This window comes from Pogona vitticeps, chromosome 8, assembly GCF_051106095.1.
Source record: "Pogona vitticeps strain Pit_001003342236 chromosome 8, PviZW2.1, whole genome shotgun sequence".
NCBI lineage: Eukaryota > Metazoa > Chordata > Lepidosauria > Squamata > Agamidae > Pogona > Pogona vitticeps.
In genome coordinates this window covers 1,513,419-1,529,517 of record NC_135790.1, presented here as the reverse complement: position 1 = coordinate 1,529,517, position 16,099 = coordinate 1,513,419, and the positions used below count along the sequence as shown (strand labels likewise).

Below are 16,099 nucleotides of genomic sequence, written 5' to 3'. Positions count from 1 at the left end.
TGCCAGGAAATAAAGAGAGAAAGAGCAGGCTGAAGGCGGATTGTGCCTGTCCAGGCCAAGCAGATCCTTCTGGGAGTTCTGCCTTTTTTCTTTTTCGTTTTTTCTTTTCCATTCTCCTGCAGCAGCCAGTGCCAAACGGCCAAGGTGCCAAAAGGAGCTGGCAGAATCCTCCAGATCTTTGGCCTTCCACAGAGTTTTTTCATTATTTGGCTATAACTTTAACCTGCCCTGCCCTCCCACCGTGGCAAGACCGAGTAATACAACCAGCATATTGGAAGCAGAGCATTTCTACAAACTGCTGTGGAGGGTTGAACAGGTGTCCAGTAGAATGAAAGGCTTTTAATCCAGGAAGCTGGCTCCAGGGTCTTGTTCCGTCAAGAATAACTTGGAGAAACCAGGACCTTTGCCCTCTTGTTGAACGAAAAACAAAACAACCACTCCTGAAGAGTCCAGTTTAAGGTGGCTGATAGTGGAGTGTGTGTGGGGGGTCATGCATGCAAGAACATTTTCCTGACCAACTTCCAACCAGAGATGGAACAGATTTTTAAAAAAATGAACCACCAAATTTTTTTCAAAAGATTACAAATTCATCAATTTGTATTCACATGAATCAATTCCCCAGTGAATACGAGTCAACGAATTTTTAGCGATTCGTGATTTGTTGATTCATTTGGCTATAAAATGACTACCCAGGCACACCAGAATCGCATGGAAGCTTCTATTGACTCTCCTCTACAATCCCTCCAAAGTTGGTGGAGATTGGGTTCCCCTAAGCCAGCTGCTAAAGGGTACTTTCCTGGGCCACCCAATTTATGGGTGTAAAACTTGAATGTCTAAAACCCAATCTTTGCCAAACTTGGAGGGACTGTAGAGGAGAGTTAGGCGAAGCTTCTCTGTGATGGGGCAAGCCTTGTGGGAACGCAAGGTTCATTTCCACCATGCTAGAATATAGTTCAACATTATGTCTGGAGCAACCCAATGGGAAATAAGGAGAAGAGGGGGGTGTATGTTATATTGTGGCACCTGTGCTTTACTCAGCACCAGCAATTTCTATGCGCTCATGGAGGGAGCCCTGAGGAACAGGGCCGTTGGTTGCTTAGCGATGTCTGTCCGTAGCTGTTATAATAGCTGGTGGAAACTCTGACTCCTGGAAGACTATAAAAGCATGCTTTTACCAAGAGCATGAAGGCAAGCAGCTGTGTTTATCCCTGCTTTGGCAACTCTTGGAGCAAATCCTGATGAAATCTCCCCACATTGGACACCACCCTTCTGATTTATTAGGAGGAAGGTTGTCAGGGTGAAGGAGGTGGGCATCACAGTCTTGTAAGAGATGCAGAAGGTGTAAATTCCTGCTTGTCTTTTCAGGACAGCGATTTGCAAGCCCCCCCCCCACTGCCGCCGCCTTGCAAGAGGGCTAGATGATATTCTGAGGCTGTTGACTTGGTTGTTTTACATGCCTTGTGTAACTTGAGCAAACTTGCTTAAGCAGCATGAAACTCTGTTAGCTGCTGTTTTTCTTTATGGACTTTAGGCACCAGAAGCAATGGGTCATTCTTTTGCATCTTTTTTTTTTTAAAAGAACTCGTCCTTCTGTACTTGTGTATTCTCACTCTGAAGCCTTTGATTAAAGCGAAACGCAGAACACCATGATAGAGTAACCCGGATCATTAGCGGAGAAATGTATTTCATTATTAGCAACTGCTTGTCAGCTCACTGGGGCTCTCAAAACTAGGTCCCATAAAAGAGTCAAAAAACATTTCTGTAGAAAACAGCAGAAGAGCGGTCTGAATGCAGATTTCTCTGCAGGGTTTTGCAGCCTGAACAAATCATCTTCTAGGGTTTGGTTGTCCACCATAAATCAGTTCAGTTTTGCTTAAGCAACTTGTCCTCTTTTTTGTTCTGGGAGCAAAGATGTTCCTTTCGATCCAGCAGCCAGAGGCTTTTTAAAACATTTTTTTAGCCAAAGAGAGTGGATGGAGGGAAGCTGAGGCCACAGCCTTATTCCTTGGCTACGGGCTTTCTATGTGCAATGAAACTGTTCCTTTTAGCGGACAGGAACATTTAATCACACTTTTGGCACCCCGGAACCAGACTTTTGTGCCTTAATTGGTTTTTCTCACTCTGCAGCGACAGCTGAGTATCCTTTTGCTGCTACGGAGCAGCGCAAACCAGGTAGACAAGGCAGTTCAGAGCCCACCTACGTGCCCCTTGCTCGCGCACGGCAGGTATTTTATGAGATGCCTTTTTCTGCTAGGTTTGGCTGCTGTTCGAAAAACCAAACAAAAGAGCAATGGATCAAAGCAAGCTGGAGCCTCAAACTAGGAGGGAGCCTGGGCGTTTTAATTTCCTTTTTATTAGACCAGATTGTTCCAGTTATATTTATTATTTCTTAAAGCCCTGTACATACATATGATAAAAATGATAGGCAGCAGCTTCCACGCATGCCAGAAAGGAAACAAAAAAGTACACCCTCAGGGAAGTTGTGGAGAGTGGCTTTCTGGTGGGCTTCAAAATAAGAGGCTTGTAGATGTTCATTCCATGGAATGTTTCCCTCCATCTGATTCCCACTGCTCTCTACATCTGGTTCCAAATTCTGTTTGGGAACGGCATGTTGGAGTCTTCCTAAACATTGTGGCTGGGGATTGTAGAAACTGCAGATCCCTGAAACATCATGTGTTTTGCTCCTGCGACACTTTTGTTTCTTTAAAACAGGCAGAGCTTGAAATGGTATCATCTCTAGCTTAGATGCCTTCAAAAAAGCAATTAGACAAATTCCTGGCTGATTAGGACCTTTTTGGCTTGCGGTGGGGGATCAGAGGCAGCAGGATCAAGAGCGACAAGAAGTGGGAGCGCTTGCCCTGAACCTCTTACTGCTTTCTGAGCTTTCCAGAGTCATCTGGTCAGCCGTGTGTTGCAGAGTTTTGAGTTTTTTGTTAAATTTCTTGTGCTATGCAGCAGAAGTACAGGGATCGACAGAGCAGAATAGCTTCAACTTTCTTGCAGTAAACCACCACTTTTCTCATCAACTGGCACTTACCATCTCAGTAACTCATTCTGAGACATTTGTAGTAGGAATAAAAGGTTTCATTACTTACAATTGCACAGATCAAAGCGGCAAACTGACGAACGTAACTGCTTTCAGCAACCGATTTCAACAGACTTGCTGCTTCTTTCCCAGAGACAACAAAGAGAGGAAAATATACAGAGCAGAGAGGCTTGGATTCAGAAGCAGGTGGGATGGATTGATGGTCATCACCCCAGTCCATAAAGGTCCCTCCAAGCCACACCCTCTCCAGGCTGCATGAGAGGTTGTAAAAACTCCCAACACCAGGATGGCAAACTGAGAGCTGCCTTCAGTAGGCCTTTGATTTGGCCCTGGAGGGCTCTTCCTATGTTCTTGGAAACCACCTGGAGTTGTGCATGGTTATGACGCCACATAGTCAAAAACTGCATAAACTGAACCACGAACCAGATTGGTTTGTCGTCATCGTCTTTTTGGCTCATGACCGTCTCTGTAGGTACAGTGATTACAAGTACCTGCACAGGTCACTGGATTCTCTTTCGGGGTATGTTTGCCCCAGCCTGCTGTCAGAAAAAACTGTTTTAATATCCGAGGTGTATTGTTACATGCATTCTTTTGAGTAGCAATAGCAGTACTTGGACTACAGTCTGTTTTTGCAGGCTTTGAGGAAGCAGCTACGAAAAGGCCTCCAGAAAGCGGATTTATGCCCCTCGGTGTCTTGCCGGCTGCTGTTCTCTTTCTTTCTCTCAGCTTTGCAAAAATGCGAGAAGCGAAGCCTCTTTTTTTTTGCCTATCTAGTTTCTTTGGCACAGAGAATCAGATTTCAAGTCACGCTTGATTTGCAATGGCTCTTAATCTATGAGGCTTTTTTTAAAAGCCGCTGCTTCAGTTTTCATAGCGAACAAGCAGCATATTAAAGGGTTTTTTTAAAAATATAAAGTCTTTGTGAAAAAATCTGGACAGAAAACAAAGCCATTTGAGCCTCGAAAGTTATTAGCAACTGGAATCTATCTGGCCAGCTTCCTCTTGTAAATCCAAACTAGAATCAATAGCTCAACGTTAAGTCAATACTCACATATTCCCCATTGGCTGAAATCCTGTTGCTTGGTGTAGTAAGCCACAACTAGAGTAGGCCCATTGAATCAATGGAATTTGCTGAGGAGCTGGCTCACCAGATTTCCATGGATTCAATGGGCCTAACTCTAGTTGCAATGTAGGATGTGATCCCACAGGGAAAGAGATCACAATTCGGATCGCTTGTAGAGCAGTACGGTGTGATCTGCTTCCCGGCAATCACACAGCGCAGGGGCAAAAGGCATTCCAGCCGGACTCTAATCCATGCCCAAGCTGAACGTATTTGGCCCACCCTGATTTCCCCTTTTATTACAAAGATCTATAGCGTGATCCCATTTGTATGAATCTCTTCAGTCTGCTATAATTTTCCGCTGTCCATTGTTGTTCTTCACCAGGAGCAAAATGGAGGTATTTCTGAGTAAGCCTGAGGGTGATAAACCGCCTGCCGCTGCTGTTCTCCAGGGGGACTAAAGACGGTGGACTGGGAGCCTGGCATTCTTAGGCTGAAATGAAACCATCCATGCTCTGATGAAACCTGATACGCTTTCATCCAGGAGAAATAAAATGCCTCTTAATTAGAGCCATAGACTTTAATTGCTTCAATCAGTGGATTAACCAGTGGAAAAAATTTCCCTCTGATTAATCAGCAGAGACTCATTTTACCTGACTAGGAATTAAAATAAATAATAGGACGGTCTCCTTTCAAAGCGTTTGCATTGTGGTGGCCATTTGTGAGTGGCATTATGGAATGCAGGAGGTGGCTAGGCGGTTGGTTCTGTTTGGGTTGGGGTTGGCCAAATTTCATTCATCAGTCTACTGAGCGGGGAAAAGAGGACACGACTTAATTCAACTGCCTTTCAGTGGGAAGAAACTCCATGTCTAAAACCCATAGACAGAATCCCCCTTTTTGAAAGAGGAGGAAATAAAGGGACAGGTGACATTCCCAGCCATGTGCTTGCAGGCAGGGTTGCAACTAAAGCAGGGCAACGGGCACGTTGTCCCAGGGCACCAAAACTTAACGGGTGGATCAATGGCACCCCCTTCCAGCCTTATGCACGTTCCTCTCTCTCTTTTTTTGGAAAGCATCAGCTTTCTCTTTCTCCTAGGGGCACCTCCTCCTCCTCCTCCTTCCTTGCTGGTGACTCACTCTTGTGCCTGAGGGCAGGGCAGGCTGGAAAGGGTGCCGGTTGCCCCCAGGTGCCAGGAAGGGCTAGTTACAGCTCAGCTTGCAGGTGATGCTTTGCACAGGAAAAAGCCTTTCTTTTTGGTGAAACGGCCTTTGCTAACAAGCTCTCCCCGCGTCGAGACTCGGAGGCTTGGACCCATCCCAAGTTCATTGGGCAAGGCAGAGTTACTTTAAAACATCTGGCCCCTTGGGATGTGCCTTGCAACATAAGCAGATGTGGTGCAGGATCATAGCGGGGTCGCTTCTGACAAATCCAAACTTTTGTCTAAAAATAACACTCCTTTTAATAAAGTCAGCAGAAAAAAGCTAGTTCCGTTTTTTTTTAAATCACAACTATATTTAAGACTTTTATTAATGAACTAGAGTTAAAAGTTTCCGATTGCTGTTTGCTATAGCTTGGGCCAGTCTGCAGTTCGCTGAAAACAATCGCAGAGCTTCTGGCTGCTTTCATGAGTGGCAGCCTTTGTGTTTGAGTGTCAAGAAGGGTGCGGGCTGTTCCTCTCTTTCGATCCTGAGTGCAGGGTGTCTCTGGGTCCTTCGCCCTCCTCATCTGGAGTCTCTCTCCTGTTCAGCTCTGCTCTGCACAGCATGGTTCAAGGAGAATGTTGATAAACTGGAAACAATTTAGAGGGAACCTACAGGGATGATAAATAGCCTAGGAGAAAATGCTTAAGGAACTGCATGTGTTTAGCATAGAGAAAAGCAGATTAAAGGGGGGGGGAGGAGGGAGGGAGTTTGGCAGTTTTGGAACATTTGTTTTCCAGAGCAGTTGAGGGAATGGCAATAAGCCATGTGTTTTAAGCCTGCAAATATCCTATCGTATATTTACCTGGGGCCTGTCCCATTGGACACACGAGGACAGTGGTGGTCGTATTTGAGGTGACCACATACTAATCACCTTGAAGGTCTTTTGCTCTCTGATTTGGTTAAGGTGTGAATGAATGCCTTCTGCAGGAGCAAGGAGTCGGAAGACTTCAACCCGTCCCATTCTAAGACCAGACAGTTTTGCAAAGAAGTGGCTGGATGTGCCCTGCTAGACCAGCCCTCCAGCTAGCTCAGCGTTATTGACATGGACAGGGAATGGTGGCTCTCTAGGGCTTTGGACCGGATGTCCTTTCCTAGCCCTAGCCCTAGCTGGAAGTGCTGGGGATCAAACCTGCAGCCTTGTGTGTGGGAAGCAGGTGTGCACTCACACCAAGTTCTTTTCTTCCTTTTCCAGTTTTTAAACCTAGAATTAGCAGTGGGTCCCACTCATGCTGTGAACAATGTAGGAGAGGAAGGAGACTGGGCCATAAATCTAAGACATCCTCACATTGCTTTGAGGGCCACTAGAAATCTCCATCAGGGTACTTGCTGCCTGAGAACAGAAGTCATGAGTCTCAACACCTTGGAGAACTGTTTCCAGTCAAAGAAGCAAATGTCACACCCCATTCACTGGCTATCTAAAAGTTTTTTGTGCTCTTGGCTTCCATGGGGGGGGGGGGCTGCAATCCACACACAATGCTGAGCAACAATTTAGGATTCCCCCTTGCCTTCTCCATTTGTAGCCCAGAGGATTTCCTGAGGGATTTACTTTTCAGGGTTCACACATGCTGGCTTTTCCTTACATATCAATGTAGAACGCTTTAAAACAGATCAGATCCTAAAGAAACCATCCAAGCTGTACATTATGATGCCGGTTTGTTTGACTAACTGTAGTTTGCTTTGCAACCTCTAGTTTGCATGTAACAACAAGCCAGGATTCTTAGAAAGTGAAATGAGACCTCGCAGAATGTCTTTTCTGATCCATGAAGCAGGAGGAGGAGGGAAGGGGGAAAGCACACAAGCCCGTTTTTAAAGACATGCACCTTACAAATTCAGTTGCAAACACAGCCCCTTCTTTCACTGTTTCTCAAGTGCTGCTGCATAATCCGCCTACGTGAAGGCATGGACCTGAAATGAAATCAATTCCCTCCCAGCCATGAGGCAACATCTGCAAAGCTCTTGAGTACTATCTTATGTCAGAAGGATGTATATAAGTGGTCATTCTAGGTTCCCTCCCCCACCTCCTTGTTTTGTTATTTTAACTGTCTGGCTCTGTAAAACCAAAGCATCTGAGCTGAACACCCGCCAAGCCTAATTTTGCCTGCTTGCGGATCTCAAAAGCCTGATGACACCGCTGAGGAATGGTTCAGAAATATTAGCTGGTTTCTGAAAACAAATAGCCTGTACTTGATGTTGAATGTGGAAGCCATGAGAAATTGTTCATCCTGAGAGGATAGGGAGGGTGGGAAAGCGATGAGGACTTCTCGGAAGGGAGGAGGATGGTGTCCACAGGACAGACCCTCCCTTCAGGTGGGCAGCTGGACAATGTCTTCATTTGGAAGAAGCATTGTTTGTTCTGGCAATACCAGGAGCTTCGGGAAGGCTTTGCCCCCCCCCCCGGGGTCTCTGTGTTGCTTCGAAGGCAGACGATGGTTTGGTCACGCATGAAGTTGGTGCCACTTGATCAAACTAATCCATCAGAGAGTTCAAGGTGGCATACCTGGTTTCCCTCTGGTAGCCCTTGTAGCCTGTGGGGCAAGAGGTTTGTGGCACCTTGAAGGCTACCCAGCTGAGAAACAGCCAGGCTGCATCGGCCAAGGGAGAGCGTCCGCCATGAAAACACCAGATCAGCGAAGGCATTAAAGGGTCACAGAGCGTTTGGTCTCTGTATTCTCGAAGGCTCTGTTTGGTCTCTACTTCCCTATAATGCTGGTTGGGCTCAGAAAGAGCGAGTCCTGGGCCTGAGAGAGTTTTGTGGGTGTGAACAAATTTGAATGTGGATCTCCCCCCCCTCGTCTCCGCCCAGCGCGCCTGCCGTTGGTTCCACTCCAGATCCAACCCTCCTTTGCTTTCTCTTTGCAGTCTGATGGGACCATCCTGGCTATCGTGCTTCTGATCCTCTTCCTCCTGCTGGCGCTTGCTCTGCTGTGGTGGTTCTGGCCGCTTTGCTGCACCGTGGTAAGTTGTTCCTCCTGTCAGAAGGGATTTGAACCCGGGCCTCCCGATTTCCCGTCTTGACACTCCTTGACTGGTCCACAGTGCGGGTTCTGTGCCTCAGTTGACTGACCTGGCCGCCCACCTCGTGGGCATGGCTAGAAGATGGCGCGCTGTTTCTACTGCACTTGGTGAGGGCTGAGGATGGAAATCAATCGGTAGAGGAACGGGAGGGATGAAGGGAGTGGCCGGGAAAGATGCGTTCAAGGCAGACCTGTGGGATGGTGAGGGGAAGAGGAGGCGGTAAAAGATGGAGGTGGGGAAGAGGTATTATGGAGTGCAAAGGGGAAAAGGGAGGTTGACGTTGGGTGGGATAAAAAAAGAAACCATTGTGTTAGCGCTATAGAGAGTATACTTTAAAATGACAATCTGGCCTTTTTGAATTAAAAAATAATAATACTGAATATTAAAGAATACTGAGAAGCTATCTTGGGCGACGTCAACTGTGCACCCTTCCTCCAAAGACGTCACAGAAAGAGACTGTATTCCTGGAAGGTATTCTCCCAAATGTCGAATGTCTTGTGGAGAGAAGAGCACGATGGAAGTAAACCCTGGAAAGTTGTTTGGTTCTTATTCAGAACTTGGATTTGCCCAAAGGATTTCAGAGTTTTGGAGAACAGAGAGAGAAACGTTTTTCAAAACGAGCGAAGTCTGCTTGATTGATATTGGGGATGAAGCTAGAGAGAACCTCGGGCGCTGCCCTGTAACCCTCCGAGGGGCGATTAACATGGACTGTAATCATTTTTTCCCATCTGCGTGGAAGAAATAATGAGGCTAAAAAAATTGTGCGAGGGCCATGTTTTCCAAGCAGGGAAACAAAAGCCCAGGCATTGTCTCTCAATTACATTAGGAGGCTTTCCAGCGTCAGAAAAAGAAGAAGGCCTTGTTTAAGGAAAACAGAAACAAAAAACCGTGAGAAATAATTGGAGCAAAATATTCACCGTGGAATTAGAACGGCAGGCCTACAATTCTCTGGGATGGTTTCCCGACAAATGTCCTTAAAATGGGTCACACAAGGGTGTAATCATAGCTGCATTCTTTGATTAAGATCCCACCCTCCATATCCAGAGTGCATTTTATATTCTTGGGGGGGGGGAGCTGGGTAGCTCTTCTTTGTCTTAGTATAGTTTGGGGAGTTCCCCCCCCATATATGAATGGGCTTCATCTCTGCCTGCTGAGGCAAAATGAGCAAGACAACACAGGATGGCGCCTGCTGAAAGTTCAGCTACCTAATTAGGGATAATTAAGTACACAGAACTATTTCGAGCCACAGAGATGGAATCTGTCACAATCCTAACAAGAGTATGCCAACAAATATGGGGGGGGGGGACCAAGAGCCCACAGACTTGAAATGCTCAATATACTGTCCAATCCCCTTTTCCTCCAAAGTTTGGCCCAGTTGGAGGGTCCTAGAGACGAAGGGACATGGGGGTGGGGGGAGAGCGCCAGGAGCAGGGCTCCCCTCCTCTCCCAAAGTTGAGCCAGCTCTGAGTTTCTGGATGGGTGCAGATCAGGGGATAGAGGTTAAAACTCATTCAGCCTCCCTTCAATTCATTGGGCTATTACTATAGTAGGGAAGGATCTCACCCACACCCAACTTTCTGTTCATCTGGGGCTTGGGAGAGCTGATTGTTCGATCTCACTTTTAGTTTTCCTGACTCTCTGTCACTCTTGAAGAGCCGGTCGCCAGGGCTTGCCAGCTGCCTGCAAAGTCTTTGATGCACTTTTTTTTTGCAAGAAATAAACCGCCTGATGTTCACATCGATTCCCTCTGGAGCTGTTCCGAAAACCTAGTGCAAATAGTTTTTCATTTTCATGAATGCCAGGAAAGACTGGGGAGGAGGGGGTGGGTATTTTTATTGGGTGGGGGAAGAAATGCCAAACACATATGCATAGGTATGTCTGCTCCAAAGTAAGGAAATGTTACTTTTTGGACTACATATCCACCCTTGTTGGTGGATTCTGGGAGTTGTAGTGACTCAGGAATGAAAAATGTAGTCAAAAACGAGAAAGCTTGCTGGGCGCACGGAAGTTCTGTTTCCCATCTCATGTTGTTGCCGATGATAATAAATCTCGTGAGAGACAGAGTTAAAGGCAAGGCTCCAGCCACTTCCATGGCATTTGTTTATTTCATTTCCATCTCTCTCTCTCTCTCTCTCTCTCTTCCTCCAAATAGCTCAGAGTAGCCGAAGTGGTCCCCCTTCTCCACTGTTCAGTCCTGGAGAGTGACTGAGAGAGGGAGGCTTAGTCATGCAACGCTAGCAAAAATGAAAAACAGAAGCAGAAGCAAACAACAAAGAAGCGAAACAAAAAAAAAAAGAAGGACTATACACAAAGACTAACGTGTTTGTCTTGGGGTGAGGTTTTGTGGCTCAAGGACTGTTTCCAAAGGCTGAATCTCCTGACACACAAAACCTTGCTCTAGAACCCATCGGGTAGTCTTTGAGGGGCTCCAGCATTCGGCCCTTCCTTTCCCCCCTTCTTCCTTTTTGGCTGCACACTGAATCCCATCAACAGGGGCACCCCTTTGGATATAGTCACAGCCCACCCGTGATTTAGAGCCAACCAGGACCTGCATTCCTGTGGCCCGGCAGGCGCCTGTCCCGTTCTCCAGACCCTTGATCTCCTGGTTCTGGGGGGCGGAAAAAACTCTATTTTGGATCCAAATAAGGTGAACCCTATCTTCTGTGTGATGCAGTTTCCATTTGGGGGCTGAATTAAGGGGCCCACGTGTGGCCCACAGATTCACAAGTCCTGCTTCAAGACTGTAGCCACTAGACCACCCTGGTGCCTTCTTTGCAATACCAGGTAGCAATCTTCATCCTATATCCCACTGAGCATCACAGTCTCTGCCAGAGGAGGGTCTTCACCATCATCATCATCTTAGAACCACAGAGCTGGAAGGGGCCCTGTGGACCATCACATCCAGTCCTTGTCAAGGAGGCCCCAGTGGGGGAATCGAACCCCCCATCCTCTGGCTCTGCAGCCAGAGATCTAAACCCTTGAGCCATCTTGTTGATGCTTAGTCTGTGTAATGCTGCCTTTTAAGAGTGCCACATGTTTCACGACAGCACGTGAAGCTGCCCGTCTGACTGTTCATGTACTGCAGATCTTCAGGTGGGGAGACAGGCTGAGGGAAGGCATCCTGGCTCATGGCCTTCTCATGTCAGCTGGGAGGTGGGCTGAGGAAGGGGTGGGCCTCAGATCATGGCTTCAGTCCTTTGCTGAGGTTGCCTCTCAGGTGGGTGTGAGGGCGAGCTGCAATTCCCCCTTCCCTTCCGTAAACTGAAGGGCATGTTATCATGCTTAGAATTGCCTTATAATTGCCTTCTTGTGGGGTGAGTCCTGACTTTGGTTAAACCTTGGCTGAAGTGCAGTGAGACTGTTGTGTAACGTTCCGTGTCTGTTCTTTCACCCCTTTTTAGATTATCAAGGAGCCGCCCCCGCCTCCTATGGAAGACAGTGAGGTAAGCGCCTTCACTCCTTGACCGTTCTTTGCTGCGTCTTGTGCGTCATTGCTTTCCATTCTTAACTGGCTTATCAAAAGAGAGAGAGAGAGAGAGAGAGAGCTTCCTCTTTCTTTAAATGAACTCCTATAATGTGTTGCATAAAACTGGTATAAAATCAAGGCAGTCCCTCTCATCGATGAGCTTAAATCTTTTCATATCTTACAACACGCCAGTTAGTCTGTGGAACAATCCAAGACCCATTAGCTGGTCCAGTTTCCCACAAAGACACTCATGCATGTACAGTATAGGCATTTGGTATGGGTATTTATCATTTATGGCAGGATTGGTTGGGCAGGGGAGTTTGGAAACCAGAGGGAACATTGATTACTCCTTGCACAAATCCTAGAAGAATGAATTCCTGTATGGTTGAGAAACGATGATGCGGAAAAGTTCTGGGCTGTTTTTCAAAAAGAATTTTCATCCAAGAGACAAATCTCTCATGGGTTAACACCAACTCATTGAAGGTGTTTTAAAACTACTCACTTTCTTCATCCAACCATTTACCACTTTGTTGCATATTATATTAAACAGGATTAGACGCCGGAGTTTGCAAAACGGGGGAAGCATCTCCTTTCCTCCCAAACCCACAGATGTTGCTCTGAACGTTTGATTTCCTTGTAGGCTGAATTACACATTGTTTACTCTAAAAACTTTGGTCTGGGTGAGGCCCAAATTATCTTCCCCGTGATGACTTCCAGGTTCTCGATGGTTCATCTCCAGGGATTCCAAACCTGAGCACTTCTTCAAGGAAGCACATGGTCCCGTTTGGTTCATGATGTTTTAGTTCTGATTTCTTGTCCTGCGCCGGCAAAACGTGTAACCCGCCTGGCTGGTTAAGGCAAGGCTAGAGGTCGACCTGTAACTGGAGAGTACTTACATCTGACATCACTTTGTGCGCTCAGCAACCAGGCAGAGGCACATTGCAAGGTCATGGCAGGTTTTGCCTCCAGCTGATTTTGGCATCCAGCAACCCGGTTGTAATTTAGCAGAGGTGATTACTAACTCCCCTGAGAGAAGCCTGTTTATCCAGCGGGAGCACCGTGCAACGTCCTCTTCCTGGGCAAACTGAATTCCTAGATGCTCAGAAGTTCCTGCTGTCCAACCACCCTTTGGCCTCGAGCATGATTGACCTGATGAGGAAGGAGTGGCGGGCAGGGGGTGAGGCCTTCTTCAAAACCAAGAAGGCAGCAGGATGCCCAGGAGTTTGGAAACCACTCATGGTTTGAAAGCAACTCACTGGCGTTCCCAGGGTGGAAAGATCAGCCAAGAGGATGCTGGCTGTTGTGAAGGGATCGCAGCCCTGTGGAGGTAGTACGTATGATCTCTGAGGGAATTGATCTGAGGTTACTCCTTACAGACGTCCATTGCAGAGTTGCTCCTTTTGCTGACCACTCGTGTCTGTACATATTGTGTGGAACCGGCTCGCTGACGCCAGCAGTGGTGATTTTTGAAGCCCCTGAGATTGGGGGATAGTCTCCAGGGCAAGCCCCATCTATACTGCCTTTGCAGTAGTCTAGTCTGGAATCACCAGGACCAATTTAGGTCCCAGTGACCAGTTTATATTTTTCTCAGAAATGGGCCACAAGTGCCAGAACTGCCCAAACTGGCATGACACTCATACTGGGAGTTGTCATCCAAAAACATCATAGTATCGAGCCCTGCGTTTTTCCTGCGGGTGGCCCTGGGCTGAGCAGCCAGAAGGCCCACGTTGCCGCATGGGGGTCTCCACTGGGAAGGCTGATTTGAGCAGCACCCCAAAACCATAGTCTTTCAGGGGAGTGCATCTAGAACAGGAGGAACGACGAGGAATCTTGTAGTGCCTAGAAGACTACGAAGTTTGTCTGATAGATTGATCTTAAAGGTGGCACATGACTATATGTTGTTTTCACTGAGACAGACTAACCTGACTTTTGCCCTGGGAAATTCTGTATCTTGAGCGTGTGGAGCATCACCTTCCAGGCCAGATAAACCACACGCTTTCACAGCCTCCGTGCAGGTTCTGGGTGTTGAGAGTTGGCTTTTTAAGCCTTCCTCCGGACCCTGGCTGGGTTCAGGCCTTCATGCAGCACTTCCTCTGCCTTTAAATGACCCCCGTGTGATCCAGAGGTTCATTTAACAATGCAGGTGTCTAAACAGTATAGTTCGGGCTGATGCAGCAGTTGAGAGAGGTGTTAATTATCCCATTTTTAGGAAAGCAAATTATACCTCAAGGAAAGGTTGAGCCAAAGAAAATATATCTCATTAAAATACAGAAAGAGTTTTAAACTTGCATCAGCATTGAGCATTTGTGCCAGAACTGTTTTGAAAAGCACTCCCACAATCCTCTAGCCGTGGGGATTGTGGGAGTTGTAATCCAACAGCGCCCAAGCTCTGGATCATTTCAACTTCCCAATCAGAGCCCAAAGCCGGGGCATCGTTTAGGCTGAATGGAAGCCAAGAATGCTGTCTGGTATGACGCTGGATTCCTGCCAGGAGTATCTCTGCAGAAAGCGTGACTTCACCGAGGCCTCCTGGATCCCCAGTATCAGATTAATGGATTGGATTTCTTTTTTAAAAGAAGAAGAAGAAGGAAAGGAGAACAAAAAGACAGGCATTCCCTCCCCCCCCCCCAAAAAAATATCCTTCCAGACCCACAGAGTCAGCAAAGATTCCGGCAGCCGCCCGTCAGCACGGCAGAGCTGTTGATGTAGCTTTCATCATTGTTTATTAATCTTTCCTGGATTGTTTCCTTTTTCACTCCCTCGTTTTCCTGAAAGATCTCGTTGGCAGATAGCTTAAAATAAACCCGAGGGCAAGAGGGTGAGCTCAGGGAAGCGGGAAATGTTTTCTGGTTATCCTTGATGTTTCCCGTGTCGTGCTGTGCAGGCAGGCAGAACTGCCCGGGTCCAGACCGGCTCCCCTCCTCCTCCTCCTCCTCTCTCCCCATAACCCTGGACTAACCCCTCTGTTGTGGGCAGGCCGAAGGCAGAGAGGAAAGAGGCTTCCAGCCGAGGCAGGGATCCGAAGGGAAGGGTGTGTGACTGGTGTGTGGAACGCAAGCGTTATTGGGAACAGATGACAAGCAGGTCCTGGCCCCAGGAAGGTGAAGGTTTATGGAGCACGCGTAAATCACTGAATTAGGGAACGCAAGCCGGGGAGAAGCCACTGGCCAAGAGCCGCAGCCGGGGACACAGTTGGGTGTATGGTGACCAAAATGTAAGCATCTTACGTCTGTAAGCCACAACCCATCCCTCACGCAGCCCAGCATCTCTGGAGCAATTCTGTTAGCCCCCCCCACTCCCCCTCCTGAAACCAAACTCGGAAAAACCGGGCTCATTGCTTCAGCTCTGGAATTCCAGCCAGGAAAACCAGTCGCCTTGCAAACCGGCAGTTGAGTTTTCTCCAAAATGGCAGTGGCGCAGGGGTCGGGGAGCAAGGAGCGAAACCGTCCCATCCTGCCCAGAGGCGGGTTGCACCCTTTTTAATGTACATGTTTTCTGTTGGTTGGGATTTTAAACAATATTATTATTTAGCCTAAGCATCACGTAGTTCCCCTACCTATTGATCTAGAGGGGTTTCAGGTCTTCTGCCATCGACCACTGCCATCTTTAACTTTAATCTTAGAACTGCAGAGCTGGAAGGCGACTTTTCTTACCCACCCCCTGCCAAAGAGGCACAGTGAGGAACTGATCTCCCAGCTTCTGGCTCCACAGACATTTGCAGGCTGCAGATGGTTAGGATTGGGCACGGACCCTTTCTGGTGGCCTAGGAACATTTCTGAATGTCCTTTTGCCCTTCTCTTGGAAGCACCTTCTTCTGGCAGCTGAGCTCAAGAGATCTGCCCGCAGGATGGGTCTGTTGGCTCAGATCTGCTGGCAGAAAGGGGCCAGAAAGGATTTAAGAGGGATTGAGAGAGGCGAAGGAGTTGCTGAGTTGTGCCAGATCCGAATCTCTTTCAGGGAGACAACAGGGACACCCCCAAGGTGAGAGGAGCCACAAGTAATTTCTAACACTTAAGTCTTCCTCATTCACAGATGCTTGATGGTGGAGGAAATCTGCCCATAGCATGGCCTCTTTCAAGAGGACATATTGATTATTTTCAGATTGGTGTTCTGAAGAGGATAGAACAAATTTGTCATCTTGCCTTTCACTTGAGGTGAACATACTGAAGAGGGAAGCAGGATTGAAAGGCCTTGTTCCTGCCTTTGTTTTTTTCTGGTGGAAACGGGCAGGAACGAAAGAAATACAGAAGGTGGTGATGGCTGACATGAGCATAAACTGCCATTGCTGAAGTTCATACTTTTGCCACTA

General features: G+C 47.4%; 1 protein-coding gene across 2 annotated transcripts in view; it reads left to right on the top strand.

Moving 5' to 3' along the window:
• ANTXR1 (ANTXR cell adhesion molecule 1) overlaps positions 1–16,099 on the top strand; it is a 95,327-nt gene that overhangs the window by 58,065 nt on the left and 21,163 nt on the right. For both annotated transcript variants that reach the window (XM_072978885.2, XM_072978886.2), the window contains exons 13-14: positions 8,169–8,264; positions 11,726–11,767. In XM_072978885.2, the coding sequence (XP_072834986.2) occupies positions 8,169–8,264; positions 11,726–11,767 (138 nt within the window). The remainder of the gene's footprint in view (positions 1–8,168; positions 8,265–11,725; positions 11,768–16,099) is intronic.